This window comes from Microcaecilia unicolor, chromosome 5 (assembly GCF_901765095.1).
Source record: "Microcaecilia unicolor chromosome 5, aMicUni1.1, whole genome shotgun sequence".
In the NCBI taxonomy this organism is placed as follows: Eukaryota; Metazoa; Chordata; class Amphibia; order Gymnophiona; family Siphonopidae; genus Microcaecilia; species Microcaecilia unicolor.
In genome coordinates, this window is record NC_044035.1 from 154,158,063 (window position 1) to 154,175,636 (window position 17,574).

The 17,574-nt window shown below is 43.6% G+C and overlaps 1 protein-coding gene across 3 annotated transcripts in view; it reads right to left on the reverse strand.

Moving 5' to 3' along the window:
• Positions 1-17,574, reverse strand: part of CCAR1 (cell division cycle and apoptosis regulator 1) — a 268,378-nt gene that overhangs the window by 151,854 nt on the left and 98,950 nt on the right. For all 3 annotated transcript variants that reach the window (XM_030203453.1, XM_030203454.1, XM_030203452.1), the window contains exons 8-10: positions 8,088-8,286; positions 3,366-3,495; positions 3,110-3,271 (exon numbers count right to left, since the gene is read on the reverse strand). In XM_030203453.1, the coding sequence (XP_030059313.1) occupies positions 3,110-3,271; positions 3,366-3,495; positions 8,088-8,286 (491 nt within the window). The remainder of the gene's footprint in view (positions 1-3,109; positions 3,272-3,365; positions 3,496-8,087; positions 8,287-17,574) is intronic.

Consider the following 17,574-nt stretch of genomic DNA (forward strand, 5'->3'; position numbering starts at 1 on the left):
CGGCGAGCCGCCACTGCTACTGCCATGTGTTTAGCTGAAGCTCTGACAATATCATAAAGGGCGTCAGCCAAAAAGGACAAGGCCGACTCCATCCGCGGAGCCACATCTGAAAAGGGCTCCGCTCCATCACCGGGCTGTTCCACTGCCTGTTGCAACCAAGCCAGGCAGGCTCTAGCAGCATAACAACTGCATGCAGGTGCCCGAATAGTGAGACCTGCAATTTCAAATGACCGTTTAAGTGCTGATTCCAGTCTACGCTCTTGAATATCCTTCAGGGCAACACCTCCTTCGACAGGGAGGGTAGTTCTCTTTGTCACAGCTGTGACTAGGGCATCCACTTTAGGCATAGCAAAGCGAGCCATATGCTCCTCACTCAAAGGGTATAATTGCCCCATAGCCCTGGAAACTTTCAAAGGTCCCTCGGGGTCAGCCCATTGAGCCAAAATAAGCTCTTGGATGGAGTCATGCAAAGGAAAGGCTCGAGCAGGCTTTTTGGTACTAGCCATCCTAGGATTCACAGAGGAGGCTGTGCCACTGGCAGGGTCCTCAATAGAGAGAGCCTGCAGGGCATCAGAAATAAGCGCTGGCAGCTCATCACGGTGGAAAATCCTCACTGTGGAGGGATCGTCCAGATCCTGAGTCACTTCAGCACCAGACTCTGGCTCCTCAGACCATGAAGGCCTGCCAGAGTCCTCCGAATCCTTGCAGCCCGGAGGAAATGGAGGTGCAGCACTCTCTGAAGGGGAATGAGCCCTTATGTGCTTCATATTCTGCCAATTATCAGGGAATAACGCATCAGAGGGCATACCCAGGCTAGAATCCACCGGGGGGGGGGGGGGGGGGGGCATTAGAAGAGGCCCATGCTGGGCTTTGTGGGAGAGCTCTTTTAAGCATGTATGCTTTATGCATTAATAAGACAAAATCAGGGGAGAAAAACTCACCCTGGGCACCCGGATCTCTGCCGGGGCTAGTAGCTCCCATATCAGCCTCACTCCGAGGCCTCCCCCCGGGCTCAGGACTCTCCGTCTCAGCGGAGGTCGCGCCATGTGGTAAATTCAAAATGGCGCCCGCTGCCAGCTCAGAGCTCGAAGAATCGTCGCTCGCCATGCTCGGGCCGGCTCTAACGTCTGTACAGCACAATTTACAGAGCCCCGCTGCTGATCTGCGCTTGCCACACTTGGAACAGTGCTTTACTGTCTCCGCAGCCATCGCCGAAAACGGCGGTAAAATTCAAAATGGCAGTTTGCGCCAAAATCGCCCCGATCGCGGGCCCTCCCTGGAGGAGTCAGAAAACACTCTTACCTCACTGGACCGAGTATCACAGCTCCGGTCCCACAGAAAAAGGTAAGGAAAAACCTCTGTTCCAGCTTCTAAGCGCCAAAGCGCGACGCGACTTTTTTTTTTTTTTTTTTAATGCTGTGAGGAAAGCAGAGATAAATAGAACTCCGGAGGCTCGGGTGAGTGGGAAAGGCAGGGAAAGGGCGAACCTATGTGCCTGCATCCACTGTTGGTGGGGAAGGACAGGGAAAGCTAAGCAATGTGTCCACATCCACGGAGGTATGGGTAAGGCAGGGAAAGGGCGAACCTATGTGCCTTTAAAGTGAAGCTGCTATAGCCTCCAACACCCCTGCTAACAACTGGCAAAAGCACAGGAGCAACCTCCAGGCAGATTTTAGATGGAGCTCGAAGAAGCTGCAGCCACTCTGCAAGGGGAGATAGAGAATACTGAAAAGAGGCAGTGGAGCAAGCTGGTATGAGGCACTGAAAAAAGTGTGCTCTCTATCTCCCTCTGCTGGTTGATGGACACAACCCATCTGTAATGGCTGCATCTGCTTGATGACAAGGAATATGTATTTAGTGGCAGACTTATGCATACAAATCCCACTGGATATCTAGAAAGTACAGTCCATAATTTTGTCCAGTTAACTTATCTGAACATCGACTTTTTGTATTTTGGCCAATTGACTTTCTGCATTGATCAAATGTTAAGCTGATCTTACTAACTTTCCTAAGTAGCTATACTGTTCACTCCTGATAAAAACATTTATTTCTATCCCATCATTCTCCACTTCCTTCCTGATTGATAAAGTTGCTACAAAGACAATGGCTTTTTAAAGTTGTGATTTGGCGGATAGGACCAATGTCTGTGAGGGTGTCTTTTATGCTATTTAATGTTACCTGGGCAAGAAAAGACATTGGAAATTTTTGTCTATTTTACAAGGTAACACATGCACAATGTTGCTTCAAGCTCTATGGTTTCAACTGTAATGGAAGTAAAAAAGCTAACAAGATGCCTTTACTTCGAAGGGTTCAGAGACAGCAAAGTCCTCAACTAAAATCAAAACTGCTACTATCCCAAAATCAAAACTTCCTGTCAAAAAACAGTCTCTACCAATGAGGCAGCACAAGCCATAGTCCTTATGTCAGTATGTTCCCTCCATAGCACATCCTCATTCCTGAAGCTGACCACAATAGACATAGGCCCACAAAAAGTCTGTTCCTACTTAAGGACCTCATGCCACACAACCCCCACTGCTGCTACTGCTGTCCATGAAAAGATAAATGACTAGAACAGAAACCTACACAGATGAAGGATCAGCTAGGTCTGCACACCCAATACTATAAATAAGAGCCTAACCCAAAGCAAGCTAGCTGGAAAATATGTAGAGAGAGCATAAGATCCTAAACTTTACGAGATAAGTTTGAGGCTGCGAAGGAGGCTAGCTGTGTGATTTTAAGGGAATCTGAAGACCTCACAGGACGTGAGAATGGCCATTTGTTTCAGCTGTAAAAGGTAAGGAGAGTAAGCTAGCATCCAGGTCAGTGAGAGAAAACAATACAAGCCCAAGTTATGAACATAACCTAAATTTGCTATTAGGTAGAGTAAAAGCCCTAGAAAGAAACTGAATCTAAGTTTCCCACCTAGTTCATGAAGAATAAACAGCCATGTTTTCAGGCCAGGAATAGATCCCCAAGTCTCTAGTACTGCTGGGTACTCCTCAGGCTTTGTAGTACAAAGACAGAAATGAAACCTAGGGCAGAATACTAATTACTGACACACTGGACTGATGCCCAATCTATGTGCAATCTTTAATGCTAAAGAACTTACCAATCTAAAGAAAACTTGGAAAACTGGACAGTATAGCGAGGTGCAGCTCGCCGAGTTCTTCGTGGCGATCTCTCCCTTTCCCGTCTTGGTGACCTCTCACGTGAACGCTTTCTCTGGGGTGACCTATCTCGTGATCGACGTCTCTCTCTCTCTCTGTCACGGCTGAGAGAAATAAATGATGACAAGAATGTAGAAGTGTTTCTAACACAAAATATCAGCATTAAGCAGCTGTTTTAGACATCATTTATCAGCTTACTTTCTGTCATCTTTACGATTAGATAGCGATTCCACTCTGTCGTTCCTTCCTGAAAATCGTGATGGAGGCTCCAATCTCCGTGCCAGCTGAGGCTGTGGCACTATACGAACTGGAGGCTGCAACAAATTCACTAAAAATACCAAAATACATTTTAGCAGTAAGACAAGATATAAATAAAACTAAAACTTATCAAGTGCTCTTGCTGAATTCAGGAATATAGAGGATTAATCTAAAAGATTTGTCTTCAACTGGCTTTTAGTTGTGATCCAAGAGAAGGGAAAAAAAATCCCACTACCATGACAAATTTCATCTCCCAGAGTAATGTCTCTCAGTGCACGAACTGCCTTCATGATCCCAGAGACGATATCTTCTGGGATCGATACCCATAATCTAAACAGATTATTATATACTCTCATTTTCGCCTCTGAAAATCCATCCAACCTTTCTTAAGCATGGCCACAGAAATGTGACTTTTCTTAAAGTACATGGCCAGTTTTACCTCTTTAGTTTAAAAAGCTCCTTTGAAAATATGAACAGTAAAACACGTGTCTGAACCCTTTATAAATAAAAAAAAGTAAATAAATCACTAGGAAACCCCCCCCCCCCCAATAAATGTAGGTCTTATCCTTAAACTGTTAAGCACACATCTTAGCAGCATCACTCTTATTCCTCTCTTTGAGAGCTGTAGGAGCTTTGCTGTTCACACTGAAAACTGGAAAACAAGAACAAAACTGCAGTCTGCTGTCTTCCTATAATTGCCTTTCACACTGAAAGGAATTAGAGCCGCCTGATTTCCAGCATAAAATGTTACCTGCTAGAGAAAAAGACATTCATGTGTATGGAACTCTGGAATCTACAGTTCCATGTGGAATTTAATGTAGAAAAAAAAACAACTATTTGTATGTAATTGTTGCCCCCCCCCCCCCCCCCCAACAAGATATCAAGTGATGGATCAATTCCATGACTTGTCAAATATCATGTTGGAGATATTACTCTTAACCTGAAACTTCAGGTTACACTGACTGGAATCCGAGGTACTGGAAACATATGCCTCAGTTCCTTCTTGAAATTAGTAGAAAGTAAAGAAACTTCACAACTCCCAAAAGGAAAAAGATGAGCAAGTTGCATAGCTAATGGCATAAAACAATGATTACAGGTATGCACTCTTTCTCCAAAGATAAGCATGTATATAACAGGTAAGGCAGATGAGGTAAGCCAAACCCAAATTGTTTGCAATCAGCAGAAATAGTGTGACAGAGAAAAACCGAATACAAGAGAAAACATGCTTTGTTACTCTGTTTTTTGTTGTTGGTTTTCTTTTTTCAGGAGGGTTGGAGGAATTCCTTAAAAACCCTCCACCATCAACAAAATACAATATAAACTGTTCAGAAGAACAGGGTGATAGAATTTACCTTATCTTAGTAACAACAAAGAGAAACCTACAGTAATGACAACTGGCAGTCTCTAAACCAGTGCTTCACCAATTGTGGTCCAAGGGCCTTTTCCATGATATAGATAGGGATCTGTTAGCATAACAGCATTATCAGGACTCTCCCTGTGCCCAGATCATCATTGCTGGAAATGGATGGCTGACCTTCCTTCTTACAGCAGTAGCAAAGGGAAAGAGAGAGAAGAAAGGAGACTCAGGTGGGAGAGAAACAGAGAGGGAACTTGGAAAAGAGAGAAAGTGGCAGAGATGGGGGTAAGGTACAGGGGTTAGGGCAGGGACAGGCAACCATGATCCTTGAGGGCCACAACCCAGTTGGGTTTTCAAGATTTCCACAATAAATATGCCTAAGATCTATTTGCATACAATGGAAGCAGAAAATGCAAATCAATCTCATGCACATTCATTGTGGAACTCTTGAAAATCTGACTAGATTGTATTCTCGAGGATCGTGGTAGCCCACCTCTGGATCAGACAATAAGACAGACATGGGAAGAAGAGAAAAAAATGAAGATGAAAAACAGAAGAGAGCTCAACAGAAATGGGAGGAAGGTTGAAAAGGACAATCATGAATGATTGCAAAATGTGTCAAAAGTGACTGATAAAGTACAGAAAATTAACACACTTAATTTATATCTCACAGGAGATACTTTCAGCTGTGCATGGGTGTAAAGAGAGGTACCTCCTGGGACGTACATAGCAACATCTCTCTAAGTTTATAACTGAATTCAATGGGAAATAGGTTTCAATTTATGGAATTTCAAAACACAGAAACATCTTCTCTTTCATATATTATGGAATTGCTACAGAAGAATTTCAGACCTGCTCTGCTTCAAGTCAGAGAATGCTTCAGCAGATTATTTCCTTTACGTGAGTCTCATATCCCCATCCAGACTTCAAAGATGATCAGGGTCTAACATTCCTGGCAAAGAAGTCATTAAACTACCCACACTGAACATGCTCAGGTCAAGACATCAATGCAATTTAAGGCCAAGAACCCAGAAGTCTGCTCATCCTTCTATTTGAACTCCATCTCATTTTGCATACACCTTGCTCATCCTAGTTCTGTGAGGATCAATTAACACACCTATATTCACACACAGAGGAAAAAATCCACTCATTACGATCAGAAAATAAGACATCAAGCTACAGGCCACGAGGAACTACTGGCATGCAAGGCCAGCATCCAAATAAGCCAAGTCACAGCACTCGCACACACTTCTCTAAAGCTTGCTCTTCAGTCAGAATGCCTGTTGGCTGTGCTTAAGCAGCAAACAGACATGCAAGTCACTGCTAGTGCTACAGTAATGCAAGTATCACTGATGTCACCCCGTGGGGTGCAGAAACCAACACCAGAAATACAATATGGTACTGAAGATACTGCTGAATTCCCATAGGTTACAGCAGTTTCTAAAGAACCGTAATGGGGCACAGGGATCACTGGTGATTGTTCAGAGGGTACTATTGGTGTTGTTGCAGCTTATCTGCATAATTCAGCTGTGGACACCAGAGAATGCCTTAATGCACCTGGCTTTGTTTTATCAACACATCATGCACCTCTGACAAGCAAGTGAGAAAGCGTGTGCTATAGGACCACACAGACATCATTTTTTTCTTGTCTTTCCTATGGCTCCATTATTCTTCCTCTACCTGACGCTCATCTTCCCTGTCTTGTTTCCCACTGCCCTCTTCCCCTTTCCATTATCTCTTCAGCTTTGTCTAGGACTCTCAAAGCTTTGACGGTTTTTCTCTCTCATCCAGTCATCACTACTATCAAACTTTGCCTTTCCTCTGAACTTTTCTCTTTCTCCTCTCAGTTGTAGATACTGGCCCAACCTTGAACCTTCAATTCGATTCCTAACCCTTCTATATATAAAAGCCCAATGCCTTTTCAGACTTATCCCTATCCCTCACACATGCTCTCTATGGAATGCCTTCTCAGTTTCAGATAAGCTTGCCTACATGTGGGACCCCTCGCTCTCTCTCTGCCTCTCTATCTTTTCATTCTGACATCTAACCTTTCTGATGACTCTGCTTCAGTTGCTGTTCTCCATTATGGAGATTATCATTTCTGCTACACATGTTGCTTGGCAGGTCATGGGGAAGTTAGGCTACCTTCGCATGCATGTTTAAATCCATTCTGCCTCAATTCCATTCCATTTCAACTTGTCCAGATCATCTGCTTATTCATTCTTCTATCCTTCTGTCATAGCGGTCATCTATCATCTACCTGATAAGTTCTCCCTTCTTTACACACTTATATTTTTGGTTTTGCTTTGTTCTTGATTCATCTTCCTCCTCTCTTATTCTTAGAAACTTTCACACTGATGGCCTCTCCCAAGCCTCATAGATCTTTGCCTAACTTCCGCATTCAATATCCAACAATGCTGTACTGCCCCAATCATCATTGTGAACACATTTTAGTCCTACCTTGCAATTACTCTCTCTCCAGTTTCTCTACCTTGGTCATCATCTGATCATTTTTACACTCAGCTTCCATCTTCACTCATGTCATTTTTCCAACCTGTGCCAGATGCCAAGAATAACCTTCCTGAATTGGTGCATCATACGCCCTCTCTGGCTATATTAAAGTCGCAACTAAAACCCCACATATTTGCTGTTGCTTCTACAACCTTCAATACTGGCTTTTCCAGGTCACGTTCACTGTAACAGATCTCTTTGTCTGTGTCTTCAAGCTACATGGAGCATGGACTGTCTTTTAGGTATTCCTGTACAGAACAGTCTACGTCTAGTAACAGATACAATATGGGACCACGACAAGCACTGAAATGGTATACAGGAGATACCAGCTATACCAGCATCAGTCTAACAAGACTACAAGTCATATGTATGCATGTATTATTATAGTTTGTCTATGTTGCATTTGTTAATTTACTGATGTTATCTGTATCTTTTGTAAACTTTGCAAGGGCACGTATACATGGGTAGGATACAGGCACAGCTCCCACTCAGATGCGTAACTTACAGAATACTGTAAATTATGTACATCCATTCCTCATTTAGGTGCCTGCACTTATGGGTTACATTAATATTCCATAACAGAACCTTTGCGCCTAGGTTCCACTATAGAATAAACTCCTACCGCTTGCCCTTGGAGCACCTAAATGTTGGTGCCTAGTTAGAGATTTGCCCCCTGAATATCTACACAGGAATGTTGTACACAAACTTTTTAAAATAAATAAATACTGATTCAAGCACACATTGAGTACATCCAAAATACAGCAAAGAGAAGAGACTGCTATATATTGGCCCACCTTTATGCTGTGGCTGCTGCAGTAATGATGGTGGTTGGGTCTGTAGCAGAGGAGTGATGGACGCTGCTGACAGTTGTGCCTGCAGCAGTGCCTGAGGCTGTGGTGGAGGCTGAGCCTGCACACTGAAGGCACTCTGCTGGGGCATGGGTTGGAGCACAGCTGGAGGCGTCTTTAGCAATGGCTGACCCTGGGCTGGGTTCTAACAAAATAAGAGAACACAGTGTAAAACTGAGAAGTAGGCTAAGAACATAAGAACAAAAGCACGGCCATACTGGGAGAGGCCAAATGTCCATCAAGCCCAGTATCCTGTTTCCAACAGTGGCCAATTCAGGTCACAAGTACCTGGCAAGGTCCCAGAACCGCAAAACAGATTTTGTGCTGTTTATTCCAGAACATGCAGTGGATATTCCCAAGACCATCTTAATAATGGCTTATGAACTTTTAGAAAATTATCCAAACCCTTTAAAAACCCTGCTAAGCTAACTGCTTTTACTACATTCTCTGGCAATGAATTCCACAGTTTAATTACATGTTGTGTGAAGTAATGTTTTCTCTGATTCATTTTAAACTTATTACTTAGTAGCTTCTTTGCATGCCCCCTAGTCCTAGTATTTTTGGAAAGAGTAAACAAGCGATTCATGTCTACCTGTTCCACTCCACTCAGTATTTTATAGCCTCTATCATGTTTATTTGTTACATTTGTATCCCACATTTTCCCCACCTATTTTCAGGCTCAATGTGGCTTACATAGTACCTCTCCTTAGCTATCTCTTCTCAAAGCTGAAGAGCCCTAGCCGCTTTAGCATTTCCTCATAGGGAAGTCATCCTATCCTCTTTATCATTTTCATCACCCTTCTCTGTACCTTTTCTAATTCCGCTATATCTTTTTTGATATGCGGTGACCAGAACTGCACATAGTATTTGAGATGCGGTCATACCATGGAGTGATACAAAGGCATTATTACATTCTCAGTTTTGTTTTCCATTCCTTTCCTAATAGTTCCTAACATTCTATTTGCTTTCTTAGCCACCACTGCACATTGAGCAGAGGGTTTCAATGTATCAATGATGATACCTAGATCCTTTTCCTGGGCGGAAACTCCTAATGTGGAACCTTGCATCTTGTAACTGTAATTTGGGTTCCTCTTTCCAACATGCTTCACTCTGCACTTGCTCACATTAAAAGTCATCTGTCATTTGGATGCCCAGTTGCCCAGTCTCATAAGGTCCTCTTGCAATTTTTCACAATCATCTTGTGATTTAACAACTTTGAATAACTTTGTGTCATCAACAAATTTAATTACCTTACTAGTTAATCCCATCTTTAGATAATTTATAAATATGTTAAAAAGCAGCAGTCCCAGCACAGACCCCTGGAGAACCCCACTATCTACTTTTCTCCACTGAGAATATTTGACCATTTAACCCTACTCTCTGTTTTCTTTAAACCAGTTTTTAATCCATAGTGGGACACTGCCTCTTATCCCATGACTTTCTAATTTTCTCAGAAGTCTTTCATGAGGTAATTTGCCAAATGAATTTTGAAAATCCAGATACACAATATCGACTGTTTCACCTTTATCCACATGCATATTCATCCCTTCAAAGAAATGTAGTAGATTGGTGAGGCAAAATTTCCCTTGACTAAATCCACGTTGGCTTTGTCGCATAAAGCCATGCTTATGTGTGTAATTTTCTTCTTTATAATAGTCTCTACTATTTTGCTTGGCACAGACGTCAGGCTCATTGGTCTATAATTTCTCGGATCACATCTGGAACCCTTTTTAAAAATCAGCATTATATTGGCCACTCTCCAATCTTTCGGTACCATGCTTGATTTTAAAGATAAATTACATATTACTAATAGTTTTGCAAGTTCATTTTTCAATTCTATCAGTACTCTGGGATGTATAACACCTGGTCCAGGTGATTTGCTACTCTTTAATTTGTCAAATTGCTCCATTATATCTTCCAAGTTTATTTATTTATAGGATTTACATCCCACATTTTCCCACCACGGGCAGGCCCAATGTGGCTTACATCAGTCTGAAAAGGAATACATCAATCCGGCACAAACAATCAAGTACATGGAAGTAGGAGAGATCAGTGAGTAATTACAGAGAAGGGGAAGGGGTAATAGAGTTGAGGATGTCAATAAGATAGTTACAGTTCAGTAGTTATGGATGCAATGGCGGGACTGTTGCGTAAGCTATTCCAAATAAGGTGGTCATGAGGGTTTTTCTGAAGGTCAGATGATCGGGAGTAGTTTTTACAGATTTAGGTAATCCATTCCACAAATGAGCACCAACATAGGGAAAGGTGGATGCGTAAGTGGCTTTATACTTGAGGACAGAACATGTAGGGTAATGGAGAGTTACATACGAACGAGATGATCTATGAGAGTTCCTAGGTGGTAAGTTGATATGGTTATCCATATAAGCTGGAGCTTCACCGTAGAGGAGTTTATGCACCAGGGTGCAAACTCTAAAAGTTATCCGGTCTTTGACGGGAAGCCAGTGCAGGTTCTCACGTAGTGGTCTTGAACTTTCGAACCTCGATTTTCCATAGATCAGTCTAGCAGCTGTATTCTGGACAGTTTGTAATTTGTTTTGAAGCATTTCTTTGCACCCTGCATAGATTCCATTGCAATAATCAAGGTGGCTTAATACTAGTGTTTGTACTAGATTTGATTCAGTTTCTCTGACTCATCAGCATTAAATACTATTTATGGCACTGGCATATCTCTCACATCTTCCTCGGTGAAGACAGAAGCATAGAATTCATTTAATCTCTTTGCTATTGCCTGGTCTTCCCTGATTGCCTCTTTTATCCTTCGGTCACCTGGCAGTCAAACCAATTCTTTGCTGGCTTCTTCCTTTTAATATACCTAAAAAAAGCTATGTTTTTGCCTCCAACACAATCTTTTTTTAAAGTCTCTCTTTGAATTCCTTATCAGCGCTTTGCATTTGACTTGCCATTCCTTATGCTGTTTCCTATTACTTTCAGTTGGATCCTTCCATTTTCTGAAAGATTTTCTTTTAGCTCTAATAGATTCCTTCACTTCACTTTTTAACCATGCCGGCTGTTCTTTGCCCTTCCTTCCTTCTTTTTTATGTTTAAATCATTTTTATTGAAATGCTAAATAGTAAGCACATTACAAAGGCAAATTTGTGTTACAGCACTTTAAACCAACTCCCTCCCCCTCCCCCCCACCCATGCAACTTGAACAAACTCAAGGCTAAATATTTAATAAGTAACTTCGTGCCCAGGAAGACAATGTAAGCCAGAGTGGTTCCCATGTCTCCCTGAACTGAAGGACTGGGCTCAAGTCCAGTGATGCAATCTGCTGTCTGTCTATATGCATCTGAAATATTAAAAGTGTTCTCCAACGGGACAGTGTTGGCCCTACATCTAACAGCCAGGTCAATAAGATTCTTTAACACTGAAAACAAGGGCCTGAAACATGAAGTTTTTAAAACCCACCAGATCATATACCACCGTACAATCCCAATAATTATCAATCGCATGTAGTACTCGCATCCAAAAAGAGACTATGGTGGGGCAAGACCAGAACATGTGTTCAAGAGTTGCTACCTCCGTCCCACATTTACTACAGTTTGCTGTCAGTGCCACACCTGCCCGAAATGCCCGCTGCGGGGCGATGCAGAGTCTTAGTAGAAGTTTGTAAAGCATCTGTCTCTGAGGCACACACAGTCTACTGGAGTGGAGTTGCTGTAAGTATCGTTTACAGTGGTCCTCAGTTACCATGCATTGCAGGTCTTCAGACCAACGAGAAGCCAGCAGCCTGTAGTTCAATTTGGGTGTAGAATCTTTCAAGTGTTGATGATGAAACTTAAGTGGCACAGACTGCTGAGACCCCAACGTGAAAGCTTACGACAAGGTGTCCGCTACATCCTCTGTAAGATTAGTTCATAATAAGGAGGAAACGTAATGGTTAAGCTGTGTACAAGCAAAAAAGTGTCTCTGCCAAACCCCATAGGTCTGTTGAAGGTCCTCAAAAGATTCCATGTGCCCTTCCTCCATCACAGCTTGCACCAAGTATTGAAGGCCATTCTTTGCCCATTCCACAAATACACTACGACCCTGACCTGGAGGGAAGGCTGGATTATTAGAAATGGATAGATAGGGGGTTATCTGTGGTGAGAAATGATATCTCCTGCAAATCCACCGCCACACTGCCCCCTCAGGGAATAGAGTATGGGGTTATTGGCCAAACTATTTGGGGGCAGTTTACCTGCAGTATGCAAAACATAACTAAAATGAACTCCTGGGACAATGGTTGTCTCTAGGGAAGTCACTGAGAACTCCTCAGTTCCTCAAAATCAATCATTAATGTGGCGCATCCCGCATGATCTTGCCAAATTCCTTATGCTCAATAGTCCCACCCCACCCTGCTTTTTAGGGGTATGAAGTATAGACAAAGACAAACTAGGCTTTTTACCCTTCCAAATATTTTCTTGCAATAATTTGCTTATCTTTAGTTCCTCCCTCACCCTCAAAAACAGAGGAAGTTGTTGAAACAAATAAAACCATTTTGGGGCAAGAAGCATATTGAATAGAGCAATTCTCCCCCATATGGAAAGAGGATATACCTGCCAGAGCTTAAGTTTATCCCCCAGGCCCCCCAACAGAGGAAGAATGTTTACTGCATACAAAGTAGAGAGATCCACTGGGATGAGGACTCCTAAATATTTCAATGCCCTCTCTTCCCACGAGAAAGGTAAATCTACTACTTCTCATTTCTAAAGCGCTACTAGACGTACGCAGCGCTGTACACTTGAACATGAAGAGACAGTCCCTGCTCGACAGAGCTTACAATCTAATTAGGACAGACAGAACAAACAAGAGATAAGGGAATATTAAAGTGAGGATGATAAAATAAGGGTTCTGAAAAAAGTGAATAAGGGTTAGGAGTTAAAAGCAGCATCAAAAAGGTGGGCTTTTAGCTTAGATTTGAAGATGGCCAGAGATGGAGCTTGACGTACCGGCTCAGGAAGTCTATTCCAGGCATATGGTGCAGCAAGATAAAAGGAACGGAGTTTGGAATTACCAGTGGAGGAGAAGGGTGCAGATAAGAGAGATTTACCCAGTGAACGGAGTTCCCGGGGAGGAATGTAGGGAGAGATGAGAGTGGAGAGGTACTGAGGAGCTGCAGAGTGAATGCGCTTATAGGTCAGTAAGAGGAGTTTGAACTGTATGCGGAAACGGATAGGAAGCCAGTGAAGTGACTTGAGGAGAGGGCTAATATGAGCATAGCGACACTGGCGGAATATTAGTCGTGCAGCAGAATTTTGAACAGATTGAAGAGGAGAGAGATGGCTAAGTGGGAGACCTCTAAGAAGCAAGTTGCAATAGTCTAAGCGAGAGGTGATAAGAGTGTGAATGAGGGTTCTGGTAGTGTGCTCAGAAAGAAAAGGGCGAATTTTGCTGATATTATAGAGAAAGAAACGACAGATTTTAGCAGTCTGCTGAATATGTGCAGAGAAGGAGAGGGAGGAGTCGAAGATGACCCCAAGGTTACGAACTGATGAGACAGGAAGGATGAGCATGTTATCCACAGAAATAGAGAATGGGGGAGGAGGAGAGGTTGGTTTAGGGGAAAGATGAGAAGCTCAGTCTTGCTCATGTTTAGTTTCAGATGGCGCTGAGACATCCAGGCAGCAATGTCAGACAGGCAGGCTGATACTTTGGCCTGGATTCCTGCTGAGATTTCTGGTGTGGAGAGGTAGATCCGGGAGTCATCAGTGTAAAGATGATACTGAAAACCATGGGATGAGATCAGAGTACCAAGGGAAGAAGTATAGATGGAGAAAAGAAGAGGTCCTAGGACAGGTCCCTGAGGTACACCTACTGACAGTGGGATAGAAGTAGAGGAGGATCCACTAGAGTATACACTAAAGGTACGCTGGGAGAGATAAGAAGAAAACCAGGAAAGAACAGAGCCCTGAAATCCAAGTGAGGACAGCGTATCAAGGAGTAGGCTGTGATCAACAGTGTCAAAAGCAGCAGATAGATCGAGAAGGATGAGTATAGAATAGAGCCCTTTGGATCTGGCCAGGAACAGATCATTGGAGACTTTAGCAAGCGCTGTTTCAGTTGAATGAAGGGGGCGAAAGCCAGATTGAAGTGGATCAAGAATAGCTTGAGATGAAAGAAAGTCAAGGCAACGGCGGTGAACAACACGTTCAAGTATCTTGGATAGGAAAGGGAGGAGGGAGATGGGGCGATAGTTGGAAGGACAGGTAGGGTCCAATGAAGGTTTTTTAAGGAGTGGTGTGACTACGGCATGTTTGAAGGCATCAGGAACAGTCACAGTGGACAGTGAAAGATTGAGGATATGACAGATAAAAGAGATGACAGTAGGAGAGATAGTGTTAAGTAGATGGGTGGGAATAGGATCAGAGGAACAGGTAGTTGGTTTCAAGGAGGAAATAATATGTGTAGTTTCCTTTTCAGTGATTTCGGAAAAGGAAGAAAAGGAGGCAGGGGTTGGAGGGTTGAGAGAATGGACTAAGGGAAGGAGAGGTGGAGGTGACCCGGTTGAGAATTCAAGTTTAATCTTGTGAACTTTATCATGAAAGAACTCAACCAGAGTCTGGGGGGGAAGTGAAGGAGGGGTTGGAGGTGAAGGTACTTTGAGAGAGTTCAGTGTGGCAAAGAGGCATCGAGGGTTTGAACCAAGAGAATTTGTCAAGTACAAGAGCAGACTGGAAGGAGGTCAGCAAGAATTTGAAATGTATGAAGTCAGCATGGGCATGGGATTTCAGCCAAAGGCGTTCGGCAGAATGGACACAGGAACGTAGGTAGCGGATTCTAGAGGTCAGCCAAGGCTGGGGTTTGGTATGTTTTACAGAATGGGGAATGGGAGGAGCAAGAGTATCCAGAGCAGAGAAGAGAATAGTATTATAGGAAGAGACAGCCTCATTGACAGACTTGGATAACATAGTGGTAGAGAAGAGATTAGAAACATTGGAGGACAGAGTAGAAGGGTTAATAGCCTGAAGATTCCTAAATGTATTGGTTAAGATTGGACGGGACTGGGGAGGAGGGTGTTTAAGTGTGAAAGTTATCAGATGATGGTCAGATAGGGTAAGAGTTGAGGCACAGAAACTGGAGGGTGAGCAGTTTGAGGAGAGGATAACATCAAGACAGTGGCCATTCTGGTGAGTGGGGGTAGTGGAGCACAGTTGAAGATTGAAAGAGGATGTTAAAGCAAGAAACTGCGAAGCATAAGAATCAGAGGGATCATTAGCATGAATGTTAAAATCCCCAAGAATGAGGGAAGGAGATGAAGGTTCAAGAAAGAAGGAAAGCCAAGCATCAAAGTCAGTGAGAAAGGAAGAAAGAGACTTATCTGGGGGTCGATAAATGACTGCTACTCGGAGAGGCAGAGGAGCAAATAGACGGATGGAGTGGACTTCGAAAGGAAGAAAAACAGTGAGACTGAGGTAGAAGAAGAGGTTGAAATCTACAAGAGGGTGAAAGTAGTAGCCCAACACCACCTCCGCGGCCAACTGGGCGAGGAGTATGGGAGAAAAGATAACCTCCATGGCATAGGGCTGCGACTGAAGCAGAGTCTTCAGGGTAAAGCCAAGTTTCAGTTAGGGCAAGCAGATGGAGAGTACGAGAGATAAAGAGGTCATGGATGTAGGAAAATTTGTTACAGATAGAGCGGGCATTCAACAGAGCAAAAGAGAAAGGCAGGGAAGGAGGGGGGAGGAGAGGAACAGAAATTAGATTGGAGATATCACGGTGTGACCTGCACAAATAGGATGAGAGCTGATGTGGAGGACCAGGATTGGGATTAATGTCCCCAGCGGAGAGCAGGAGAAGGAGCAAGAGAGTACGGAGATTAGGAGAGGTACGACGACAGCGACGAAGGCGAGATGTACTCAGATAGAAAGGAGATGGATGAATGGAAGGAAGGAAGGAAGGAAGGAAGGAAGGAAGGAGATGTTCAGGTTTGAGAGCTGAGAAAAAAGAAGAGGGAAAAAGAGATGGTGAGATGATGAATACAGAGGGTGGACAATGTGTTCCTGCAGTGTAAAGTGGTTTAAGATGGAGAAACAAATTAGGAAGGGACAGTACCAAGAAGAAAAAGTGTACTGGAGCCATAAGCAGCAATTGGGAGAAAATAAATGTAAAGAGAAAAATGCCCCGGCGCGCGGCACCTAGAGCGGAGGCCCTGAGTGGATCGGAGTGGACCTGGGAGTCACCCCAGAAAAGGCAGGATATGCAGATGAGCCGCAAGTCCTCCACAGCACCTGAAAGGCAGCCGGTGGTAAAGCTGGGCACCTCTCAGCTGAGGAAAGGCTTACCAGGGGTTAGGCCGAAGCCAGCATTCCTCCCCCTGAGAGTCGCCAGACCCTGGCAGTTTCTTCTTATCTCTGGGTAAAAGGCAAGTACCTTAGATTTCTCATAATTAAGGGTAAACCCTGAGAGTGAGCCAAAATGTTGAAGTATAGATAGCATACAGGGGAACGATTCTTGTGGTGATGTAAGCACTATCAATAAGTCATCAGCATAAGCTAGGGTTTTAATAATCTGATCTTGAATCTTCAAGCCTGTCACCTGTGGTTAATAGTTTAGTGTTCGTATTAGGGGCTCGAAATCAAACAGTAGTGGGGACAGGGGGCAACCCTGGCGCTACCTCTCTGTATTTCAAATCTCATCGACCTCCCCCCATTAACTAGCAATTGGGCCCGCAGACCAATGTATAGAGTTTGCACTGCCTGCAGATACCAGTCTGGAAGACCCACCCAGAGCAGAACTTGAAACAAATATCTCCAATTTACCTGGTCAAATGCTTTGGCAGCATCAAGGCTGACCAGTACAGCTGGTGTATTGTTGGTTTTACAATGGGAAATAGACAAAAGTACTTTCCTGATATATAGTACAGAATGTCTTTTTGGGACAAACCCCACCTGGGAAGGTCCAATCAATTCATGGAGAAATTTGGCCTCGACCCCTAGCTGTGACTCAGTAACCATGGGGAACAGCTGAGTGGAAGCCAAAATGTAATCTAGCCTGGTGTAGGAATCGTGCGCTCTGGATCTGTGAGTAAAGTCCTTTTCGGTGGGGTGCAGTAAACGCCATGTATCAACCAAAGACAGAGAGGAGCAAAAAGATCTCAACACTCCTGTACCCAGTCTACGGTTAGATGCTCAAGGGGCCGCCCCCACACTATCCAGGGAGAGGTGCCAGAAGATTCATATCCTCGTAACCACTAGAGCCTTGTCTGAATATGGTAATAATTTATCCAGCAACTCAGGAAAGAATGCAGGGTCATAAGTGGATGGTCCATACAAAGTCAGCAAGTATATCTCCCTTCCCTGGAGCCACAATTTCAAGAAAAGAATTCTCCCCTTCTCATCTTTTAACACAATTTGTGAGGTACAGGAGAGGTTCTTGCAAATCAGTACCACCACTGCTCCCCCTTGATGATGCAACGTGTACAGTGCCCACC